Below are 24,804 nucleotides of genomic sequence, written 5' to 3'. Positions count from 1 at the left end.
TATTCTTTGGAACTCTGCATTCAAATGGGTGTATCTTTCCATTTCTCCTTTGCTTTTTGCTTCTCTTCTTTTCACAGCTATTTGTAAGGCCTCCTCAGACAGCTGTTTTGCTTTTTTGCATTGCTTTTTCTTGGGGATGGTCTTGATCACTGCCTCCTGTACAAAGTCACAAACCTCTGTCCATAATTCTTCAGGCACTCTGTCTATCAGATCTAATCCCCTGAATCTATTTGTCACTTTAACTGCATAATCGTAAGGGATTTGATACTCAGCCATAAAAAAGAACGGAGAAGGGAATGGCAACCCACTCCAATGTTCTTGCTTGGAGAATCCCAGGCACAGAGGAGCCTGGTGTGCTGCCGTCTATGGAGTCACACAGATTCGGACACAACTAAAGTGACTTAGCAGCAGCAGCATAAAAAGGAACTCATTTGAATCAGTTCTAATGAGGTGGATGAACCTGGGCCCTGTTTCAGAGTGAAGTGAGTCAGAAAGAAAAACAAATCTCGTATATTAACACATACATATGGAATCTAGAAAAATGATACTGATGATACTGGTATGCCTGGTAGCAGTAGAGATGCAGCCCTAGAGGATAGATTTGTGGACACAGCTGGGGACAGAGAGGCTGGGGAATTGAGAGAGTACCACGGAAACATATGTATTGCCATGTGTAAAACAGATATCCAGTGGGAATTTGCTGTATGATGCAAGGTGCTAAAACCTGGCACTCTAAGGACCTAGATGGGTAGGAGGGAGGTTCAAGATAGAGGGGACATGTGTATACTTAGGGCTGATTCATGTTGCTATGTTATAAATCAATACAACATTGTAAAGCAATAATCCTCCAATTAAAAATTAATGAATTTAAAAATCTGTTAGAGTCCTGTCCCATTTATCACTGGGATGAGACGTGGGAGGAAGGCGAGATTCACAGCTTCATTTGGAAGTGCTGAGGGATCCCTGCCTCTCCGTGGCTTAGCCACCTTGTAGTAGGTGAACAGAAATATTCCCCCATTCCTGCCTCACACTGCTTTGTCTCCAGCCGCACCCCTTCACAACCAGAGTGAGTAAAGAGCGGGGGGAGAAACACTGCCCATAGCCTTACTGTTCTTCACTTGTTTTTCTGCGTGCAGTAATGGTAGCTCATGTTTACTGAGTGCTTTCTCTAGGCCAGACACGGTTCTAAGACCTTCGGGGGATATTAACACCAAACCTGAAAACAGTAGGAACTGGAAGCTATCTTATCTCCTTTTTACAGATGAGGATACTGAGGCATAGAAAGGACAAGTAATCACTGGTAAGTAGAGGAGCCAGGATTCACATCCAAGACAGGCTGAGTCTAGAGTCCCCCTCATTCTGGGTCTCATGTAAGCCCTTCAACATCTGCTTGGGGTGACATTCTTAACCACCTTTGACACTTGAGAAACTGACCCTGAGAAGGTTAAGTAAGTTCAAGAGTTCAGATCCCAAGACCTCCACTGCAGGAGTTTTTTTATTTAAACTTTCAGACCCAGCTTTTGTTATGTAAAATGAGGACAATATTATATATACTGTTATAAGGATTAAGTGAACTCATACCTGTGAAGTACATGGTGTAGTCCCTACCACATAATAACCAGTGCTTAATAAGTGTTCGTTCTTTTAATCATCATTATAATGCTTTGAAAAAGCACTGGAGTTTAGAAGAAAGAAACCAGAATCAAGTCAGTTTATCCTCTTCCTGATTGAAGAAACTTGGCTTAGGGGACAGGGGACTTCTTCAGAACTAAATAGTTTGTCACAAAGCATAATGGGAACCTGAGTCTGCTGACAGGTTTTTGGTCCAGCTATCTGCAAGCCACGTGGACTCTGTTGTAACCAAGGTGGTAATACTTTCTCGGGAAGATGGCTTTTTTCAAGTCTCATAGACTCTTTGCAAATCCTTAGTAGTTATTTGCACATGGGGGATTTTTTTCTGTTATATTCTGGTGTCTGCTTGAGTAAATAACTTGGGTGGAAGTCAGGCAAATCTACGTTGGTGACTAGGCTGCACTGTTTACAAGCTTGTGACTTGTGCAAAATACTTTACTTCCCAGAGCTTTCATATGTGAAACTGTGACAATATTCCCCATTTTTGTTGAAGATTCTGACAGTCAAATCAGAGTTTTAATATATACAGCATGCCTCATACATCTGTATTGTTATTGAAAGGGTGGATTTGGGCGAGAGAGCGATAGTGCTCAGCCTGGAAATCCAGAGCAGAGCAGAACCCCAGCTGTAAACTAAAGGTCTCCCAGCGACTTCCTGGACTGTGAGAGGAGGGTGCCGCAGGAATGGAGCGTGGAGTAGAGAACAGACGGGGCTGAAGGGCGATGCTTCTGGGCTGTGACTGTCAGAGCTTCTCAGTTTCACATCATTCCTTTCTCCTCCTCCCAGCTCTGCCCTCTCGGGGTAAAGCCCTTCTCCACTTGAGGAGCCAGGAAGAAGAGGTGATGGGAATTGAACTTCTTAAAGCCATGTCCCTGGTTAGTATTCCCTTTTTTCTCCTAAAGTACTAGCTTGCTTTCCAGGACTTTGGCAAGCTTGTTTCCTTCTGAAAATTGGAACATTGGGATTTAAGGAAGCGCAGTGGAAATGGTAGGTCAGTTCAGTTCAGTTGCTCACTCGTGTCTGACTCTTTGTGACCCCACGGACTGCAGCACGCCAGGCTTCCCTGTCCATCACCAACTCCCGGAGCTCGCTCAAACTCAGTGTCCATCTAGTCAGAGATATTTCTATGTAATGCAATCAACTATTCTTTTGAATTTAAAATATCTTAAGTGGTTGAAAACAAAACTAACAGCTTAGGTTTGCTGAGCAGAACAGGACTTGAACATAGGTGTTCTGGCTTCAGAGACCATGTGTGGGAGGATATACTTTCTAGTCTTCATATACGCTCTGCTGTCTTGTAGCTGTGTTCTTTCTTGTGTGACCTTTCTCATGCCCATGAGACAGATAGTTTGGCTGACATACCAGCCCACTGCAGATACTGTTCTGCACACAGAACAAGTGCTTATGAATCCCGTGTGATCCTTCACTGACTTCAGAGTAGTGTACACGCTCATTCCATTTCCCTCATATGTTTGCCTTTGTGCTTGATTTCTGGTTTTTGTCATGCTCCTCTGAGCTGTCAGATAAGCTTCTGCTAAATATGCTCTCAGCAGTGTCCTCAGGGAGTTGCTCTTCCACGAGCTCTCCCTCCACTGTCTCTCATAATCCTGTGTGTTTATGAGAATTATTTCTGTGTGACACCACCACAGCCATGTTCTTAACTACCATAGCATACTGAAATTAGTAAAGTGAAATGTAAGTAAAGCTTTTATTGAAATATTAAACCAAATGTTTCACCTCTTTCTGGGCTCCACTTCTTTCATTCCCATCTTTCCTTTATCATTATCATAGATAACAGTTCTTGAGTACTTAGCCTGTACTGTGCCTGTTGCTTCATTTAATTCTCACCGTGCTGCTCTAAGGTAGGTACTGAAATTATTCTCATATTTTTTAGGAGGGAAATCTTGAAGCACAAAGGAGTTGATCGACTTGGCAAAGATCACCCAGCTAGCCAGTGCTAGAGTCTGAACTCTTTGGAATAATCTGACCTTTTTCTCTGGTCTTACTCAAGACTGCTGTATATTCAAAACTCATTCTTAGATATTTATGGAAATGATTCTTAGATATTAATATAAATGAAATCACAAAAAGAGGAACGGAAAATCTCCCATCAGCCCCAGAACCAGCCTCACTTCACGGTTGGTTATAAATTCAGTTCATGTAACAAGACACGGGTTGCTTGTCATGTGCTTATCTCGTATGGTCTCTCCTGACACTTCTCAGCAGCTTATCAAAAAACAGTTTGCCAAATGAGTTCTCTCCTAATCCAAATATATTTGTATTTCAAAAGAGAATAGTACTGCTAGGCCGTTTTTCTTTCATTTTTTAGGCATACCTCGGTATCTCAAGAACACTAAGATTTCTTAGAATATATTGTGGAGCTTGAAGTCATGCTCATCAGGTCAGCCTCATTCCTTGAAACTTTCTATTGCAGTCCCAGAGCTCTTTAGACTCTCCTTGTAGAAAAGTGAGCTAACTCCTAACATATAAAATAATTCACTGCTTCGTAATATTCTAGGGGTTTTGTTTGTTTTGTTGTGGCGTGTTTTTGGCTGCACTGCAAGGCATGCAGGATCTTAGGGGTTGAACCCATGTCCCCTGCAGTGGGAGGGAGCATAGCATCTTAACAACTGGACTGCCAGGGAAATTGCCATGATTACTGTTGTTGTTCAGTCACTAAGTTGTGCCCTGCTCTTTGTGACCCCATGGACTGCAGCCTACCAGGCTTCCTTGTCCTTCACTATCTCCCGGAGTTTGCTCAAATTCATGTGAATTGAGTCAGTGATGCTTTCTAACCATCTCATCGTCTGCCACCCCCTTCTCCTTCTGCCATCAATCTTTCCCAACATTAACGTCTTTTCCAATGAGTTGGCTCTTTGCATCAGGTAACCAAAATGCTGATGACACTCGGTTTTGAATGCAGGCAGCATTTTTTCATGTGAGAATATCTCCTCACACCATAAAATGCTTTAAGAGCAGAGAGCATCTCTGTGGTTTTCTTTTTCCTAATATGTAAAGTGTAACTAGGCAGAAAAGTCGTTCGGTTCAACTAGCTACTTGATCTCTATCCTTTAGACAGCCCACTGCAATCACTCACCCAGTGTTTTTTTCCCTAACTTATAACTCTGGAGCCAGCTAAGTCAGGGGATGAATGCTAATTGTGCAAGAGGACATTTGTGTAATTTCAGGATGCAGTGACTTTCATGGATGTAGCCGTCGACTTCTCCCAAGATGAGTGGGAATGGCTGACTCTTGCTCAGAGGACTTTGTACAAGAAAGTGATGTTAGAGAACTACAGCAACCTGGCTTCGCTGGGTGAGAGCGTTTGCCACCTTCTGTCTCCCCTTCGGAGTCTTTCCACCTCAGTAGTCTGTCATATCTTATCAGCATTTTCCTGCGATGTTTCTCTTTCTCAGGACCACTTAGCTCTGGAATATCCACAGCATAGGTAATGTTCTTGTTTTCTCTTACATACAGGTCTTTGCATTTCAAAACCAGATGTGATCTCTTTCCTGGAGCAAGATAAAGAGCCCTGGATGATGAAAGGAGAGTTGACCAGAGGCCTGTGCCCAGGTAAATGCGGGATGGCTACAGCTGGGAAAACAATTCTAAAGGTGTTTCTTCCCTCTGACACTTGTTGGAAAACACCTCTCCAAGTCCTTCCCAAATTGAAACCTTTTATTCTACAACTTTTTTTTTTTTTTTTTGTACCATTTTAAATGTTATGGACAGAGGAGCCTGTCGGGCTACAACTGAGCAGTTGCCACACACATATACACAACCTTTTATTTAATTATTTTTGGCTGTCCTGGTTCTTTGTTGCTGCGCCACAGACTTTCTCTAGTTGCAGTGAGCAGGGCAACCCTTCATTGCAGTGCACGGGCTTCTCCCTGGGGTGGCTTCTCTTGTTGCAGAGCACGGGCTCTGGGTGAGCAGGTTTCAGTAGTCACGGGACGTGGGCATAGTAGTTGTGGTGTACAGGCTTAGCTGCCCGGCAGCATGTGGGATTTTCCCAGACCAGGGATCAAACCCATGTCCCCTGCATTGGCAGGCCAACTGTAAACCACTGGACTACCAGGGAACTCCTCTACCAGTATTTTTTAAGTGGGTCTTTTCTTCTTTTCCCCATGGGTACAACATACAACCTTTACTGACTTTCTACCAATACCAGTCTGTTTCTGAACTCTGTTGTGTTCCACTGATGTTTACCTAGTTCTGCTCAAGTACTATATTGTTATAATTATTCCTGATTTTGAGCCATTTTTTAAATTCTTTAGGCAGGTTTGTGTCCAATTTTTCAAACTTGTTTAAATGTTTCCTTTCTTTAAAATGTGACTTATCAAGTTAACCAGTATATAACTACGTTTTCCTCTCTGCTTTTAATCATTTTTCTCTTTGTTGTTGTTGTTTTTTTGTTTTGTTGTCTATGCTTTTTCTTTAATCCCCCTTCACATCATCCCACCCCTTGAATTGAAAAACTTTAGTTCTAAAAGTTGTTAACTTTATGACTTCATGTATTTTTTAATTTGCATTTTAAAACTCATCCACTTGAGATTCAAAATAACATCTTTTGATACCCATATGAAAGATGAAGAAAGTAACTCACTAATGTTACCTATTTCCTTCTTCTTTGTCTGTCTTCTCCCTTTTATTGTACTTACTAGGAGTTTTTGGCTTAGGTTACTTTCTTCAGTTTATTAGTTTTTTCACCCTGTCCTGCTTAAAAGATTTTTTTCTGGTTTAGAGCAATAGATGAGAGCCTGTGGACATATACTGCAGGGAGATGAGCTTCAAGTGAGGAGGTTAGTTTATTCTGAGGCTTGCTGTGTGGCCTTTTCCTGCTTTCAGTTCTCAAAGTTTCAAGAAGTGGATGTTGGTAGGTCACTAACACTGTATGTTAATAAACAATAAATAATTTTTAAATGAATTAAGCATCCAACTCAAGATATTAGAAAAAACAATGAATCTCAGGAAAACTGAAATAAGTTACACATAGTGATTTATATTGCTAGAGATAAAAGTATATATAAACTGTCAGGACAAATGAGAGAAGACACAGGAAAGAAATAATGGTAAATGATGCCTAAGTACTTAAAAGAATGATATGAATCCATTTTTGAAACTCAACTATTTGTAAACAATTTGAAAATCTGAATGAAATGGATGATACTTTATGAGACTGTAATTACCAGAACTGACACCAGAGATAGAAAATTTGAACAGACCAGGTACCACTGAAAACATGTAGGAAGTCATTTAAGAACTGCTTCCTCCCCAAAAAGAAGCAATTAACCCCAAATAGTTTCACACAGTAATTATATAAAGCTTGTAAAGAAAAAAATCATTGTTTGAAGTTTTCCTTGACAGAGAATAAAAAGGAGAACTATTTTAAAATGTTACTGTGAAGATAGTGTAACATTCGATACCAAAAGAGCATCCCCAAAAAGGGAATTATTAATGCAATAATAAATATTAGTACAATATCTTAAATAAAAAGTCATGTTGAAATAATATACCATAGCCAAGGAGCGTTTATTCTAGAAATGCAAAGATGGTCACATCACCTAACTTGAAGAACTGTCAAAAACATGTCCCTTTATAGGCTTCAGCAACTGTTGTGATTCACATGGTTTTGTTTTGTAAGTTTCTGTTCTTCTAGCATTAAATAAAGGAGATATTTGCTTTCTTAATATCTTTCAGACTTGGAGTATGTGTGGATGAAAAAGGAATTATCTCTAAACCAGGACATCTATGAGGAAAAGTTATCTCAGGCAATGATAATGGAAAGACTTACAAGCTATGACCTTGAATGTTCCACATTAGGGGAAAACTGGAAGTGTGAAGACCTGTTTGAGAGGGAGCTGGTAAGTCCAAAGACACATTTTAGGCAAGAGACAGTCAGTCACATAGATACCCTTATTGAGAAAGGAGACCACTTTAACAAATCTGGGACAATTTTTCATCTGAATACATTATGTTATATAAAACAGCTATTTCCCATCAAAGAGAGAATATATAATTTTGACACAGATAAGAAAAGCTTAAAGACACATTCCTTTGTGAAAAAAGACAAGCAGGTCTATGGAGAAAAGAAACTTTTGAAATGTAACAACTGTGAGAAAACTTTCAGCAAAATCTCAACTCTTACTCTTCATCAGAGAATTCATACTGGAGAGAAACCCTATGAATGTCTCGAATGCGGAAAAGCCTTTAGCCAGAGTGCCCACCTTGCTCAACATCAGAGAATCCACACAGGAGAAAAACCCTTCAAATGTACTGAGTGTGGAAAAGCATTCAGCCAGAATGCTCATCTCATTCAACACCAGAGAGTTCACACTGGAGAAAAACCTTACCAGTGTGAGCAGTGTGACAAAGCCTTCAGCCAGCTTGCGTATCTTGCCCAACACCAGAGAGCTCACACTGGAGAGAAACCCTACGAATGTATCGAATGTGGGAAGGCCTTTAGTTATTGTTCATCTCTGGCTCATCACCGAAGGATTCACACTGGAAAGAGGCCCTACAAATGCACTGACTGTAGGAAAGCCTTCCAGCAGAACGCTTCTCTTACACGCCATCGAAGGTACTGTCACACTGGAGAAAAGCCCTTTGATTGTATCGACTGTGGGAAAGCCTTCACTGACCACATAGGACTTATTCAGCATAAGAGAATCCATACTGGAGAGAGACCCTATAAATGTAAGGTGTGTGGAAAGGCTTTTAGCCATGGCTCCTCCCTGACCGTCCATCAGAGAATTCATACAGGAGAGAAACCCTATGAATGTAGTATCTGTGAGAAAGCCTTTAGCCATCGTGGCTCGCTCACTCTTCATCAGAGAGTCCATACTGGAGAGAAACCCTATGAATGTAAGGAGTGTGGGAAAGCTTTCAGGCAGAGCACGCACCTCGCCCACCATCAGAGAACTCATACCGGGGAGAAAGCTTACTAATGGAGGGACTGCAGCAAAACCTTCAGCCAGAGTGCTCATCTTGCGCAGCGTCAGAAGATACACACTGGAGAGAAACCACATGAATGGAAGGAGTGGTAAGGCCTTCAGTCAGATTGCTCACCTTATTCAGCACCAGAGTTCACACCGGTGAGAAGCCTTATGAATACAATGTGGGAAGGCCTTCAGTGATGGCGCCTATCTTGCTCAACATCAGAGACTTCCCACTGGCAAAAGACCCTACGCGTGTCTCGAATGTGGGAAGGCGTTCAGACAGAGGGCATCCCTGATCTGTCACCAAAGGCGTCACATGGGCGAGAAAACTTACAAATGCAGCATCCGTGGAAAAGCCTTTAGTCATCGTAAATCCCTTACTCTGCATCAGAGAATTCACACAGGGGAGAAACCTTACGAGTGTAAGGAATGCAACGAGGCCTCCAGCCAGACTGCCCATCTGACACTGCACAGGAGAGTTCACACTGGAGAAAGGCCGTATACGTGCAAAGCATGTGGAAAAGCGTTTAGGTAGACTGTACATCTTGCTCACCATCAGCGAATTCATGCTGGAGACTCGTCCTCGGTGATTGCCGCCTCTTCCTACCACCACGTCCTCTAGTTTCAATCTTCTAAACATTTCTAGAATCGATCACTTTTTTTCTAGCTCAGCGTGTCATTATCACAGTTCAAGATGCAGCCATCTCATTTGGATTTCTGCATAGCATTACAACCATATTTCCTCTTGCTCCCCTCAAGTGTATTTTTAACACTGTAGCCAACTGAATCTTTTAAAAATAAAGAATTTATTCATGTTACTTTTCCATTTAAAGCACTTATTTTGAAAAATATGTTAGGTAATCCACTTAAAGCATTTAGCATGCTATCATAGACTTATAATGAGTGCCATTAAGGTAGACTTTTCCTTACAGTGATGTTAAGCTACAAGTATAATGAGCCAGTAGGTCAAGACTAAGAAGCCTAAAATTTTAGAGTAAACAGAGAACTCTTTACTCTCCTTGTAGGTCGGAAAGATGAACACATTCAGAATTGAAAGATTCTATGATATCCAGGGTACCATGGTGGCTTGCTCTTCCCTCTGTATGAATAAAAAGACATCTACTGGAGGAGGAAATGGCAACCCAATCCATATTGTTGCCTGGGAAATCCCATGGACAGAGGAGCCTGCCGGGATACAGTCCAGGCAGTCGCAAAAGAGTCAGACACTACACAGTGACTAAACAACAACAACGTTTAGCAGAATAAGGCTTAAAAAAAGGAGACATCTAGCATCATTGGTGAGGAAATCTCACCGCACCTGGCACTTAGGAGGGAGACTAGGCCAGTTAGAACAAAAGCATTGGGTAGAATGTGGGACTTGCCAGGGGAAAGTATTAAAAGTAAACTAAAATGAACCAGCTAGAAAACTTGAGTAGGTTAATAGCCATGAAATAAACTACAAAAGACAGTTCAACACTTTAACTGTAGAAAAGAACCACAGACAGCTCCTGTGATACTGAATTATTCTAGCATATAAAATAAATACAGTAAAGCTTCCCATCTTGTTCTGTGAGACGGACAAGACAAATACCAAAACAGGAAAACATACATACTGCAGTTGGCTTTTGAATGTAGATGTTAAATATTTTTTAAATATTAAAATGCAGAGGAAATGAAAAGCTAGACATGTCTCTGTATAGACATACTCAGTCTGGCAGAGACATTTCTTCCCAAGTTAAATACGTGAATTCACTGGTAATCCAGTAGAAGTCCCAGTATGTAAGTTGACAAGCTCATTTTGACCATCTATATGGTACTGTGATATAACAAGTAGTACAGTAATACTCATTAAATTAAGATTAGTTGAACATTTACTAATGTTCCAGGCACTGTTTTAGGTACTGGGGATGCAGCAAGGTGTGAAATGTACTGAAAAAAGTTTGATCTTGCAGATCTAGTGGGAAAAGACAAACTCAAATTTGAAATGCAATACTATATAGTCAGTATGTGACATGTACCATGATGTGAAACGATCCAAAGAGGGATCCAGGGGGATCCAGGGACTGGCAGGGGATGCCTTACACCCCCAGAACATATGGGCATTAGAGCCAAGGGGTGAGGGAAGAACTAGAAAAAGCTGTCAGCCACAAAGGACATAATGAGAATAATTGTGATAGTCTCAAAGTGGATAATTACGATGCTTTGAGTGTTTCAGGGAGAACTGATGGTTTAACAAGGTTCATGAGAGTTCTTTTCACCCTTTGTGAATTGTGATTTAGAGGCTGTTAGAGATTTTTGTTTTCTGTGCTGGGTCTTAGTTACAGCATGCAGAATCCTTAGTTGCAGCATAAGGGATCTAGTTCCCTGACCAGGGATGAAATGTTTCATTTTGTTTTGGCAGCAGTCTTACTGAGCTATAACTCACCCACTTAAAGTATATGATTCAAGGAATTCCCTGGCAGTCCAGTGGTTAGGACTCAGCACTTTCACTGCTGAGAGGGGCGTGTGTGTGTCTGTGTGTGTCTGTGTGTCTGTGTGTGCTCAGTGGTGTCTGACTCTGTGATGTCCTGGACTGTAACCCATCAGGCTCCTCTTTCCATGGAACATTCCAGGGAAGAATACTGGAGTGGGTTCCCATTTCCTCCTTCAGTGTTCCTTCCTGACCCAGGGATGGAAACCGAGTCTCTTGTGTCTCCTATGTTAGCAGGAGGATTCTTTACACTTAGGAAGCCATATATATATATAATTCAGTGACTTTTAGTGTGTCCAGGGTTGTGTAACCATCACCACATTTAATTTTAGAATATTTTCATCATCTAAAAAGAGATCCCCTGCCCTCTAAGTAGTTACTCTTACTCCTGGTGGAGAACACTTATACCTGGAGCACTTCATACACCTGGAGGTACCTGGAGCATCCCGAGCTCTCCAGTTTCCTCTTGGCTGCTACGTAAGGCCATGTGAGGGGAGTTCTTATCGAGGGGACACAAGCACTGGAAAACGGCGTTTGGGGCTTCCTCTTTACTTTGGCATAGAGGCTCGGAGATAGGTGGTCTTATCAAGAGCATGTGGAGATTTTTGATTGCCCTTATATATGATGAAAAGGATTTTTCATTTCAGTGGGGCGAAGGCAGATTGATCAGATGGCCTTGGGACAGTTAGCTCTCTGGAAAGACGTAGATGTATGCTTTGCCCCTGATGAAGTTCTGACAGAGCGCTAAATCTGCAATACTAAAGTACAAGAAAAACAGAATATTTCTGTAACCTTGGCTTGAGGCACACTTTCTTAAGCAGTACACGTAACGCAGGAGGTGACATTAAACTGAGTAACACTTCTGTGTGAAAGCATCAGTTAAGAGAGAAATGAGAGACTGAAAAAAATGTCTGCAACAAATATGACAAAGGGCAATACTCCTGATATTAAAAGTACTGTTACAAATCAGTAATAGTAACACCTGCAACTCAGGAAAATGGACAGTGCTAACAGCAACCCACACCAGTATTCTTGCCTGGGAAATCCCATGGACAAGAGGCTGGCAGGCCACAGACCATGGGGTAGCAGAGTCAGACATGACTTAGCAACTAAACAACAACAGTGGCCACTTTAAAGAAAATGAAATGAAAGCAGCAAAAGAAAATTACCCACTATCATTAGTAGTCAAGGCAATGCAAAATAAAGTGATAATATAATCTACTTTTTTTTCCCCAATAGATTGATTTAAACCATAGAAGAGTGATAATAATCCAGTTTTGGTGAATGTGTGAAAACAAGGCAAATCCATTTCCCATTATATAAATTGCTATATAGATACAGACCATTTGAATCAATATTCCTCAGAAGCCAAAGTGTACAAAGGTAGGTAAATGTATAATGGGAAAACTTTTTAATGATAAACTCTTAGCAGTGTACGGTCATGGGCAAAGGGTTAAGTTAATTACACTCAATTCATTCAATAGAATTATATGCAACTGTTGAAAAGTGTATATAGCCATAAAAGAGAGTTGTGCTATATTAAGTGAAAAGCATTTTTTCAGACGTGTAATCTAGTGTGAACTCATAATATCAAAAATAAGCCCCTAAGTACATGTTTTTCTGTTTTTCCCTGCCCAGTTTTCCTTGCCTTCTTTTGACTGTAATCTCCTTTTCCTTTGAGTAGCTGGCCATACCCTGTGTTACAGTTGGGTACATGAGGAAGCATGTCACTCAGACAGGCCTGCACAGAACACAGACTGTCTCACTTTCCCCCACCTCCAGTACCTTTCCCCGTGCCTAAGACCATTCTGCTGCTTTAACCCGAAATATCTCCAGCCCCTCCCCTCAGGGAGGCAGGTGAGATGTTCTCCCACCTCCTTGCTTGGCTGCCTGGGATTAAACCTTTTCCTTGTTGCAAACGTCGTCTTTCTTGCTGTGCCTTGGGCAAATGAACCTGGTTAGGTAACAACAGATATCATCCTTACAGGAACCAGATAAACGGTACACTGGACCTCTATGATTTCTGTTTTTTTTTTTTTCACAGCTGCATGTGTATATCTACATTTGTCAAAATATTTAATGGAAGTCATTAATGACTACCTAAGACTAGCTGACTCTTCACATTTCTGTGGCCACCCAGACATTTCAGCAAATGCTCTTGTGCTTGGCTTTGTGATTTATGGTGTAAGAGGCCCAGCCCGGAGGCCTGGTTCCCACCCCAGCCCGCCATGGTCCTCCTGTGCCGCCTCTCTCGTCTGTACCACTGTCTCACCTGGAAGCTTGGTTGTGAGGATTAAACACGTTCTTAAGTCATAAAAATGCCAACAACAGAAGCTGGCATATAAGTTGAGTTGCTTAGTCATATCTGACTCTGCGGCTCCATGGACTATACATACACAGTTTATGGAGTTCTCCAGGCCAGAATACTCGAGTGGGTAGCCTTTCCCTTCTCCAGGGGATCTTCCCAACCAGGGATCGAACCCAGGTCTCTCGCATTGCAGACAGATTCTTTACCAGCTGAACCATAAGGGAAGCCCAAGAATACTGGAGTGGGTAGCCTATCCCCTTCTCCAGCAGATCTTCCTGACCCAGGAATCGAACCTGGGGGGCTTCCTGCATTTCAGGTGGATTCTTTACCAACTGAGCTATCAGGGAAGCCACAATAAAAAGGGTGAATACTGTTTTTTTATGATCGTTTGTTACTTTGCATCTCGGTATGTTTCACAAATTTTCTGTAATTCAGCTATTTTGTGTAACCTCACTCTGAAGTAAGCTGCCCAGAAGCATCCCTCAGTCCAGCCCAGGAGAAGGGTGGACCTGGCACCCTCCTTTTCTGGAATTTTCTCTCCTCCCCTCTTCCTCTCTAAGCAAACCCTCTCCTCTCCACTCGTCTGCCCTTCCCTCCCCCATCTCCCTCCACTCTCCGCTTTCCTTCTCTCATTCCAGCCCTCGATTCCTCCCCTCCTCCTACCCAACTTCCTTCGGCCGCGGCTCCGGTGCCGCGCGGGCCTCTGGGAGTGGAGGGGCGCGGTCGGGTCTCGGGTGGGTTCCGCTCCGCGCGCGGGCTTCTGGGAAGTGTCGGGCCGACCGCGCAGGCGCCGCGCGGCCTGGCGCGCCTAGCGCGGCGGTCCCTGTCCAGACCGAGCGGCGTGGGTGAGTCCGGGGGTGGCCGGGGTAGGGGCGGGAGGAGAGGGAGAGTGGGCGGGTCGGTCCCGAGGAGAGGTGTGCGGACTGAAGGGGGGCGCCAGGGCCCCAGTGGGAACTGCGGGCTGAGGGGAGGGTGTGCCGCCGGGGAGCGCCGAGGGGAGGGGCGTGGGGTCCAGTGGGAACTGCGGGCTGAGCGAAGGCGGGCGGGCTGAGGGGAGGGTGTGCCGCCGGGGAGCGCCGAGGGGAAGGGCGTGGGGGTCCAGTGGGAACTGCGGGCTGAGGGGAGGGTGTGCCGCCGGGGAGCGCCGAGGGGAGGGGCGTGGGGTCCAGTGGGAACTGCGGGCTGAGCGAAGGCGGGCGGGCCGAGGGGAGGGTGTGCCGCCGGGGAGCGCCGAGGGGAAGGGCGTGGGGGTCCAGTGGGAACTGCGGGCTGAGCGAAGGCGGGCGGGCTGAGGGGAAGGGCGTGGGGTCCAGTGGGAACTGCGGGCTGAGCGAAGGCGGGCGGGCCGAGGGGAAGGGCGTGGGGTCCAGTGGGAACTGCGGGCTGAGCGAAGGCAGGCGGGCTGAGGGGAAGGGCGTGGGGTCCAGTGGGAACTGCGGGCTGAGCGAAGGCGGGCGGGCCGAGGGGAAGGGCGTGGGGTCCAGTGGGAACTGCGGGCTGAGGGGAGGGTGTGCCGCCGGGGAGCGCCGAGGGGAGGGGCGTGGGGTCCAGTGGGAACTGCGGGCTGAGCGAAGGCGGGCGGGCCGAGGGGAAGGGCGTGGGGTCCAGCTGGGAACTGCGGGCTGAGCGAAGGCGGGCGGGCCGAGGGGAAGGTGTGAGGACTGAAGCAAGAGGGTGTGCGGGCTCAGCGAGAGGCGGGGCAGAAGCCTGGAGCCAGGAAGCGGTTACCAACCTGATCTGATGGGATGGGGAAGGAGGCGAATCCCTATCTGCGTGTGAGTGTGTGGCTGTATGCACATCGGTGTCTGCGTGGGTGTCCCCTTTGTCTAGTCTTTGGCTGTCCCTGTTGGGGGATATCCCTGGGTGACCACCCGTGTCCACACCCTTAGTTGTGTGTCCGCCTTTATCTCTGTCCATGGTGTCTTTGTGAGAGTGTCATCCAGGTGTCCACCTGTCTCATCTGTCACTTTTCCAAGGGGTTGCCAAGAGTCAGACGTGACGTAGCGAGTAAACAACAACAAGCTGGCTGCCAGAATCGCAATCCACATATGATCATTTCTGCATCCCGGGGGCTTTCATTCTTGGGGAGGGAAGACAGATGATAAGCTTGAAAATAACTTTTTAAAGAGACAGTTGTCAGCAATGATGCGGGCTATAAAAAGATGGCAGAGGGTGAGGGGTGGTTGCTATTAATGCTTGAGCTTGGGGCCCTGGGAATGGGAAACTTCTCCACGGAGGGGACATTTGAATTGACGGTGAGAAGGAGCCAGCCAAGGGAAGAGCATTTCTGACAGCGGGAACAGCAGCTGCGAAGGCCAGTGCACCTGAGGCCAAGTGTTTGAGAGGGGAGTAGAGTGGGAGACAGAAGGTCCTCAGGGCAGACCATAAGGGCCACGTGGGCAGGGGTGAAGACTCCTAATTTCTAATGCCTGTGGGAAGCCATAGAAGAATTTTAAGCTAGAGGTTTGCTGAGGGCTTGCCCAGGCATTAGTGTGTGCAAGGCATGGTGCTCTGAGGTTTGTGGAAGACACCAGCCTGTGTGTTTATGATCCTTTGTGATGTACAATGGGGCTTTTTTTAAAAAAAAAAATTATATTGCTTTTTTATTTGAAATTTCACTGTTTAAAATTTATGGGGACCAACATTCAAATTGATAATGTTCTCTTTTTTATTGAAGTACAGTGGATTTACAATGTTATGTTAATTTCTGCTGTACATCAAAGCAATTTAGTTATGTGTTTATGTGCTTTTTCATGTCCTTTTGCATTATGGTTTGTCACAGGATGTTGAATGTGATTCCCTGTGCTGCGCAGTGGGGCCTTGCTGTTTCTCCGTTCTATACAATAGTCGGCACCTGCTAACCCCAGGCCCCCAGCCCACCTTCCCTGACGCCCCCGCTCCTCCCTGCAACCGCAGGTCTGCTCTGCAAGTCTGTGTCGTCGACGTGCGTTTCTGTCGTACTTTAGATTCCACATACAGATATCATACGGTGAAACGGGGTGGGTGGACATAGTACCCACCTTTCAGGGGTATTAGGAGGATTAAGTGAGAGGTGTTGGTCCAGTGCTTGGCAGGTGGTAAGCACCTGAGTGTTTGCTATTAACGTGGGTGTGTGGGTGTGTGTGTGTGTGTGTGTGTGTGTGTGTCCCTCCCTCCTGCCTCTCTGGGGCAAGTGTGTGTTTGTCCTGTCTGCACTGTGAGGCGGATCTAGGCCTGGCCTCTCACCGTGCCTCCCTTTCTCTCCCCAGACTGTTAGGGGCCAAACCCCAGCTATGACAAGCTCAGCAAGGTACATTAAGCCCAGGACCTGAGTTATGTTTCCTTAACAGTGTTATGCTCCGAGCCCGTATCTCCGAACCGACCGAGAGAGCAAGTCCACCACAGTAATGCAAAGGCAAGAAGGGAGTTTGTTTATTCCTAGCGCGCTAGGGCCCAAGTCTCATCCCGCACAAGGGAATCCGACAAGAGCCCCAAACAAAGGAGTATGGCGGCTTATATACAGGCAGTTCTTTGTCTCAGTTACAGGAATAGCTGGCGTTACATGATTGGCCAGGCAGGATGAGCGCATATCCTGTCTCTTTCTGGTAAACATGACTCAGGTCCTAGAGCCCATCGTTTGGTCCCTAACATTCCCCCCGTCCTTAGATCATATAGAGGAATCTTCCTCTCGGTCCTGAGACACAGTTTGATATTGTTGTCGAAGCACAAACAGCTGTACTGTATTTATGCGTTTTTTTACAAAGGCTACAAGTCTATTGATAATACATGGGCCAAAGGTAAGCATCAGTAGAAGTATTAGCAGGGGTCCAAGCAAGGTGGAGATTAGGGTGGTCAACCAAGGGGATTGTTGAAACCAAGACTCAAACCATCTTTGTTGAGCCTCACGTTCTCATTTACGTTGGGCTAGTCCCTCTCTTACTTTGGCCATAGATTTTTTAACTATTCTTGTGTGATCAGCATAAAAATAACACTATTTTTTTAGGGCAGCACAGAGTCTCCCCTGTATCTCCCCACAGATCTTTCAGTTATGCCTGGGCGCTCCTGGACATGCCCAGAATGCATGATTTCGGAGCTTGCCCCTCTTCCAGGGTACATTTACCACTGGCTTAAGGTCGAAGTATAAGTCTGGCCACCGAGTATTTGGTGGATGTATTGCGGTGGTGGAGTTAAGCATCTCACGTGTTAGTCCATTTTGCAGTTTCCAGGTGATTCTGACGGCTTGGTGCGGGTTCACGCTGGCAGCTTTGGAGCAGAGTAACATGGTCATCCATAAGATGGTCCAGACGAGTTGCCTTGGTCCTGTCGGCGACGCCGGAGCTTCAGCCTCGGGGTTGGACGGGTGCAGAGACGCTTTTTATTTATTTTTTTTTAGCGTCTTCCTGCTCTGCTGAAGCAGCTGGGCGTACGTGGTTGCAATGCACCCAAGGCCCGATACTGTCGACCTGGCCTTACCTCGGTGAAATCTATTTCCCAGTGTTGCCCTGGTCCTTCTCCCCGATACCTCAGTCCTGCATGTTGTCCTTTTCCTGGCCTCATCTGTTGACACGCCTTACAAGCATGCACTATGTTCCTTACAGTTGTCTGGTGCCGGGGGAATCGCAGGCGCGCAGTTTGAAAGAGCATCAGAGTCTTCTTTTCTCCCAGATGAGTAGACAAGTGCAAATGCTCACATAGTTGCCGTCCCAACTGAGCAGGGAGTATCAAGTAGCCGTCTGAGTCTCGGCACCATCCATCTTCACCTTTGTGAAGGTTGGTGTGTTCTTGGATCCAAGCAAGGTCTGTGGATGAACACTCAGGGGTTGGGGGCAAAGTTCCCATACCTGGAGGTGGAAGTCCGATCGCCAACACATGGGTGATGTAATCTTCATCAGCTACCTTTCAAGCTGCCAGGTCTGCGGCACGATTCCCTCGTGCCGTGGGGCTGTGACCCTTCTGGTGTCCAGGTACGTGTACTATTGACACAGCCCGAGGCATCTGTACAGCCTCCAAAAGTCTATGGATTTCAGGCAAATTTTTAATTTCTTTCCCTTCAGCTGTCAAAAACCCCCGTTCCCGATATATTGGGCCCTGGATGTGTATCGTGCCAAAGGCACAGTGACTGTGAGTGAAAATGGTTATTCTCCTTCCTTTGGCTCTCTCTAGTGCTTGAATTAAGGCAATTAATTCTGCCTTTTGTGCTGAGGTATCCGGGGGAAGGGCCTCTGCCATATCGTCTGTCCAGAATCATCTACTACTGTGGCTCCCGCCCGTCTCTGTCCATCTTTTACATAACTGCTTCCATCTGTAAACCATATTAGCTCACTGTTATCCAGTGGAGTATCTGTTAAATCTTTTCGTATTGCTGTTACCCCGGCCAGTATTTCATCACAATCGTGGAGGGGGGCTATCTCCCTCCGGATTGGGCAAAAGAGTAGCTGGATTTAAAGCACAGGGCGTTTGGAAATGCATCCGTGGGGTGTCAAGCAGCAAGGCCTGATAGTGCGTCAAGCGGGCATTAGAAATCCATTTACCTGGGGGTTGCTTTAAAACTCCCTCTATGGCATGAGGAGTGTAGACCAAGAGTCTCTGTCCATAAGTCAGTTTATCAGCATCGTGGACTGAGCGCAGTGGCCGCGATGATACGGAGGCAAGGTGGCCATCCGGCTGCCACTGGGTCCAGCCTCTTGGAAAGGTAAGCTACAGGTCACTTCCATGGTCCCCATTTCTGTGTTAGTACCCCTTTCCCTATCCCCCGCTTTTCATCTACAAATAATTGGAAAGGCTTAGATGGATCAGGGAGGGCAAGGGCAGGAGCTTCCAGCAAGGCTCGCCTGAGCTCTTGGAAGGCCTTCTTCATTGGCTCAGTCCATTTCCAGTCCTTGTTTTCTTTGGTCCCTTCATATAGGGGCCTAGCCTTTTCCGCAAACCCCAAGACCCACAACCGGCAATATCCCACAGTTCCCAGAAATTCTCTCACTTGTCTAGGGTTAGCCGGCTCAGGGATCTGGAGGATGGTTTCTTTCATGGCCTGTGTTAGCCATCTCTGGCCCTCTTTTATCTTATAACCAAGGTATGTAACCTCTTGTTTGGCGATCTGGGCCTGTTTGGCACTGGCCCTGTAACCCAAAGTCCCCAAGGTTTGGAGAAGGTCACCTGTTGCCTCTTGGCAATTTTTCTCTGTAGCTGCTGCCAGCATGAGGTCATTGACATATTGTAATAAAACAATGGTAGGGTGCTCAACCCAATACTCACGGAGGTCTTCGTCCAGAGCCTCATTAAATAACGTGGGCGAATTTTTGAAGCCCTGTGGTAAGCGAGTCCATGTCAGCTGTACAGGGGTCTGGCCACCGTCTTCTTGCCATTCGAAGGCAAAGATCTCTTGGCTCGCGGGGGCAAGAGGCAAACTGAAAAAGGCATCTTTTAAATCTAAAACGGTATACCAAATGTAGTTTGGAGGCAAGTTGCTTAGTAGTGTATAAGGGTTAGGAACCGTAGGATGAATATCACTCACCCGTTTGTTGACTTCTCGTAGATCTTGAACCAGTCTAAAATCAGTCCCCCCAGGCTTTTTTACAGGCAACAGAGGAGTGTTCCATGGGGACCGGCACCTTTTTAGGACCCCTGCTTTTATGAGGCGTTGTATATGAGGTGTAATTCCTTGTCGAGCCTCTTGACTCATGGGATACTGCCTTACCCTCATCGGGAGAGCATTGGCCTTTAGTTCCACAATGATAGGGGGCCTCTGTTTGGCTAGTCCCATTCCTGCTGTTTCAGCCCAGGCCTGAGGGTATTTTTGAACCCATGGTTGTACTTCGGGGCTTATTGTCGCTGGGGCCTCTGGCAAATATAGTCTGTATTCATCTTTTAATGCCAGAGACAGAACTTGAAGAGGATGTCCAGTCCCATCTGAGACCGACACTTGTCCGTGGTCGAAATGAATTTGGGCATTCACTTTAGACAGTAAATCTCTTCCTAGCAAAGGTGCTGGACACTCGGGTATCACCAGGAAAGAGTGGGTTACCTGGTGGGCCCCCAAGTTCATAATGCCGTTTTGTGGTCCATCCATATCATTTAGTCCCGGTTGCTCCCTGTACCCAGCTACTTTTTTTAGACATAGGTCCATCTTTTTGGTTCAAGACTGAGTATTGGGCTCCCGTGTCTACCATGAAGCCAACCGGTTTCCCCTCCACATTTATGGTTACCCAGGACTCGGGGAGGGGCGTCGAGCCCTGACCCCCCTAGTCGCTATCCTCTCCCGCGTAGAGGATATGACTTTCTGGAGAAGGGGTCTCGTTCTTGGGGGTTCTGGGCCTCTCTTTTAGATTTTTCTTGGGGCATTTATCTTTCCAATGTCCAAACTCTTTACAAAACGCACATTGGTTTTTCTCAAGCTTACGCCTTGTTGTTTTCTGTTCAATTTTTGAGTCCATCTTTTTTCCTTTTCGAAACCTGTTTTTGTTTTCAATTCCAGCAAAAAATATCTGGGCCAGTTCCTTTTGATTTTTACGGTTTTCTTCAGCTCTAAATTCTCTTTCTTCTCGTCTAATGCGGTCCTCTCTCTCCTCTGGGGTCTATGATTAAAAACCCTCTCGGCTGCCCTCACTAGATCCTGTAGGGATTGTTCACTTAACCTCTCTATCTTTTGTAACTTTCTTCTAATATCGGGGGCTGCTTGATTTACAAATGCTAACATAACTGCCGCTCGTGACTCATCTGCCTGTGGGTCCATAGGGGTATACTGTCTAAAGGCTTCCATTATCCTTTCAAGGAAGGCTGCTGGGCTCTCATTTGGCTCCTGCCTCACTGAATTTATTTTGGCCAAATTTGTTGGCTTCCTGGCGGCTGCTCTAAGGCCGGCCATAAGTGTCTGGCGGTACACCCGGAGAAGCTCCCTACCTTCAGCGCGCTCGAAGTCCCAGCTGGGTCACACCAAAGAGAACCCTTCCTCAATAAGGTTAGGCCTCCCATCCACCCCTGTCACATTCTTCCGAGCTTCTGACAGGATCCGTTCGTGTTCCTCTGTAGTAAAAAGCACCTGTAACAGTTGCTGACAATCATCCCAAGTGGGATTGAGTGAAAAGGATAGACTCTAAAAGATCAATAAGACCCTGCGGTTTTTCAGAAAATGAGGGAGTCTGGGTTTTCCAATTGTAAAGATCACTAGTGGAGAAGGGCCAATACTGATATGTCTGTTCTCCATCCTCTCTGGCTGGCCTTGCCCGGACCAGAAATGCCTGAACGGTGGAGGAGGGAACTTCTGGGTCTTCTCCCTCCGCCACGCTGGCCATTCCCCTTGTCCTTCCCCGAGTTCCCCGGGCGGGGCCCCCTTCTCGGGGAGGAGCTGAAGGCTCGGTTCCCCTCCGGGCTTCTCCCGATGAAACCTGTGGAACCTGTGGAAGCAAGGGCGGATGTGGATCCGCATACGGGGGTGGGGACAACTCGGTCTCCAGGTCTATCGGATTAGGGTACAGAGAAGATTCCTGGAAGACCGGTTTCGGTCGATTCTCATCCTTTTTTTCTTCCTTTTCTTCGGAAGCCTTCATGACTAGCACCTGTGGGCTTGGCGAGGTTAGAGTTGGGGAAAAGGGACGGCAGGGTTTAGGAGGAGCGAGAAAAAAGGGTTTAAGCCATTCCGGCGGGTTTCTCACTAGATCTTGCCAGACCAGAATGTAGGGAGTCTGGTCTGGGTGCCCAGCAGGACCAGGAGTGAGTACCCTCTCTTTAACTGCCTGGATAATTTGGGGATTGAAGGTTCCCTCTTGTGGCCACCCGACATCAAAGGTAGGCCACTTGGCGGAACAGAAAGTCACCAGTTGGCTCTTTTTCACCAGTAACAATAGATTCTGAGCTCTAGACTTGAAATCAGAGAAGTGGTCAGTCATCAGAGACAACGGAGTAGAAGTACTTTGCCCCGTGGGTACAGAGAACACGAATAACAATGAGACCCACAACGACATGCCGGCACCCAGACAAGGAACGGCACAACAAACTGGTACCCAATCCCAGCATGCTTTGGTCCTCTTTACACCGCCAGAAACCCCTTCTCTACGTGCAGTAGTGTCTTACCGTCAGGATGTCCTCAGTGCCAGCTGCCCTCCCGGTACGCCACCGGGGACTCGGCCTCACGCTGGACTTGCCTCTGCACTATACCCAGATGCCTCCCCAGTACGATACTGGGCCCGGGACTTAGTCTGGGCCTTTACAGCGTTAGCACCGGTGCTCAGAGCTCACACCTCCTAACGAGGTTGCCCCCTTCTACCAGGAGAGTTGCTCTCCCCGGCTGGATGGAGATCCTGCAGATGTTATGCACTGAGCCCTATCTCTGGATCGACCGAGAGCAAGTCCACCACAGTAATGCAAGGGCAAGAAGGGAGTTTATTCCTAGCGCGCTAGGGCCCACGTCTCATCCAGCACAGTGGAATCCGACAAGAGCCCGGAACAAAGGAGTATGGCAGCTTATATACAGGCAGCTCTTTGTCTCAGTTACAGGAGTAGCTGGCGTTACATGATTGGCCAGGCAGGATGAGCGGGGTGGGGGGGCGCAGGTGGGCGGGGCCAAGGGTGGGGTTGGCGGGGAACCACCCCTGGCTGGCGACCAGGCGCCGGCTGGGCGCTGGGCGCTTTTCCACTGCGGCAGAGGCCCGGCGGAAAAGGTGGGGGGCGGGGGGGCCGCTGTCTGCTGTCTCGCGGCGGCGGGTCCGTCCTCCCGGAGTGTTACAGCCCCCCCGGCAGCAGCGCTCACCGACTCCCGGGGGCCAAGGGAGCCAGCCCTGGTCGCCGCGCTCTCCCCCTTCCCAGCGCCGCCCCCCCCCCCCCCGCGGGGGGGCTGCTCCCGCGATGGGGCGTCCCCCGCGGGGGGCACGCCAGGGTCTCTTCCCGGGGGGGTCGTCTCCGAGTGTACCGCCGGACTCTCATGGCCTGCCTTAGAGCGGCCGCCAAGAAGCCAACTAATTTGGCCAAAATAAATTCAGTGAGGCAGGAGCCAAATGAGAGCCCAGCAGCCTTCCTTGAAAGGATAATAAAAGCTTTTAGACAGTATACCCCTATGGACCCACAGGCAGATGAGTCACGAGTGGCAGTTATGTTAACATTTGTAAATCAAGCAGCCCCCGATATTAAAAAAAGTTACAAAAGATAAAAAAGTTAAATAAACAATCCTTGCCAAGATCTAGTGAGGGCAGCCAAGAGAGTTTTTAATCATAGAGAGACCCCAAAAGAGAAGACCGCATTAAAAAACAAAAACAAAAACATCGGTTGGCTTCATGGTGGACACGGGAGCCCAATACTCAGTCTTAAACCAAAAAGATGGACCCATGTCTAAGAAAAGTAGCTGGGTGCAGGGAGCAACCGGGACTAAACGATATGGATGGACTACAAAACGGCAAGTAAACTTGGGGGCCCACAAGGTGAGCCATTCTTTTCTGGTGATACCTGAGTGTCCAGCGCCCTTGTTGGGAAGGGATTTACTGTCTAAAGTGAATGCCCAAATTCATTTCGACCAGACAAGTGTCGGTTCTAGATGGGACCGGGCATCCTCTTCAGGTCCTGTCTCTGGCATTAAAAGATAAATACAGACTCTACTTGCCAGAGGCCCCAGCGACAATAAGCCCCAAAGTACAACCATGGGTTCAAAAATACCCTCAGGCCTGGGCTAAAACAGCAGAAATGGGACTAGCCAAACAGAGGCCCCCTATCATTGCGGAACTGAAAGCCAGTGCTTCCCCGGTTGAGGGTACGACAGTATCCCACGGGTCAAGAGGCTCGACAAAAAATTACTCCTCACATACAACGCCTCATAGACGCTGGGGTCCTAAAAAGGTGCCGGTCCCCATGGAACACTCCCCTGTTGCCTGTGAAAAAGCCTGGGGGAACTGATTTTAGACCGGTTCAAGATCTACGAGAAGTCAACAAACGGGTGAGTGATATTCATCCTATGGTTCCTAACCCTTATACACTGCTAAGCAACTTGCCTAAAAACTACATTTGGTATACTGTTTTAGATTTAAAAGATGCCTTTTTCAGTTTGCCTCTTGCCCCCGCAAGCCAAGAGATCTTTGCCTTCAAATGGCAAGAAGACGGTGGTCAGACCCCTGTACAGCTGACATGGACTCGCTTACCACAGGGTTTCAAAAACTCGCCCACGTTATTTAATGAGGCCCTGGACGAAGACCTCCGTGAGTATCGGGTTGAACACCCTACCATTGTCTTATTACAATATGTTGATGACCTTATGCTGGCAGCGGCTACAAAAAAGAGTGCCAAGAGGCAACAGGTGACCTTCTCCAAACCTTGGGGACTTTAGGTTACAGGGCCAGTGCCAAAAAGGCCCAGATTGCCAAGCAAGAGGTTACATACGTCGGTTATAAGATAAAGCAGGGCCAGAGGTGGCTAACACAGGCTATAAAAGAAACCATCCTCCAGATCCCTGAGCCGGCTAACCCTTGACAAGTAAAAAAATTTCTGGGAACTGTGGGATA

General features: G+C 46.7%; 2 protein-coding genes across 2 annotated transcripts in view; one reads left to right on the top strand and one right to left on the bottom strand.

Moving 5' to 3' along the window:
* LOC128062818 (zinc finger protein 850-like) overlaps nt 1-24,804 on the bottom strand; it is a 782,010-nt gene that overhangs the window by 691,662 nt on the left and 65,544 nt on the right. The window lies entirely within an intron of this gene.
* LOC128062819 (zinc finger protein 28 homolog) overlaps nt 1-24,804 on the top strand; it is a 148,776-nt gene that overhangs the window by 96,983 nt on the left and 26,989 nt on the right. The window contains exons 11-15 of the mRNA XM_052655255.1: nt 5,601-5,607; nt 7,752-8,212; nt 8,300-8,521; nt 8,934-8,992; nt 19,784-19,787. Of these exons, the coding sequence (XP_052511215.1) occupies nt 5,601-5,607; nt 7,752-8,212; nt 8,300-8,521; nt 8,934-8,992; nt 19,784-19,787 (753 nt within the window). The remainder of the gene's footprint in view (nt 1-5,600; nt 5,608-7,751; nt 8,213-8,299; nt 8,522-8,933; nt 8,993-19,783; nt 19,788-24,804) is intronic.

Source organism: Budorcas taxicolor, chromosome 18 (genome assembly GCF_023091745.1).
Source record: "Budorcas taxicolor isolate Tak-1 chromosome 18, Takin1.1, whole genome shotgun sequence".
NCBI lineage: Eukaryota > Metazoa > Chordata > Mammalia > Artiodactyla > Bovidae > Budorcas > Budorcas taxicolor.
Note: the sequence above shows the minus strand (reverse complement) of the source record. Positions and strands in the feature narration are given on the sequence as shown.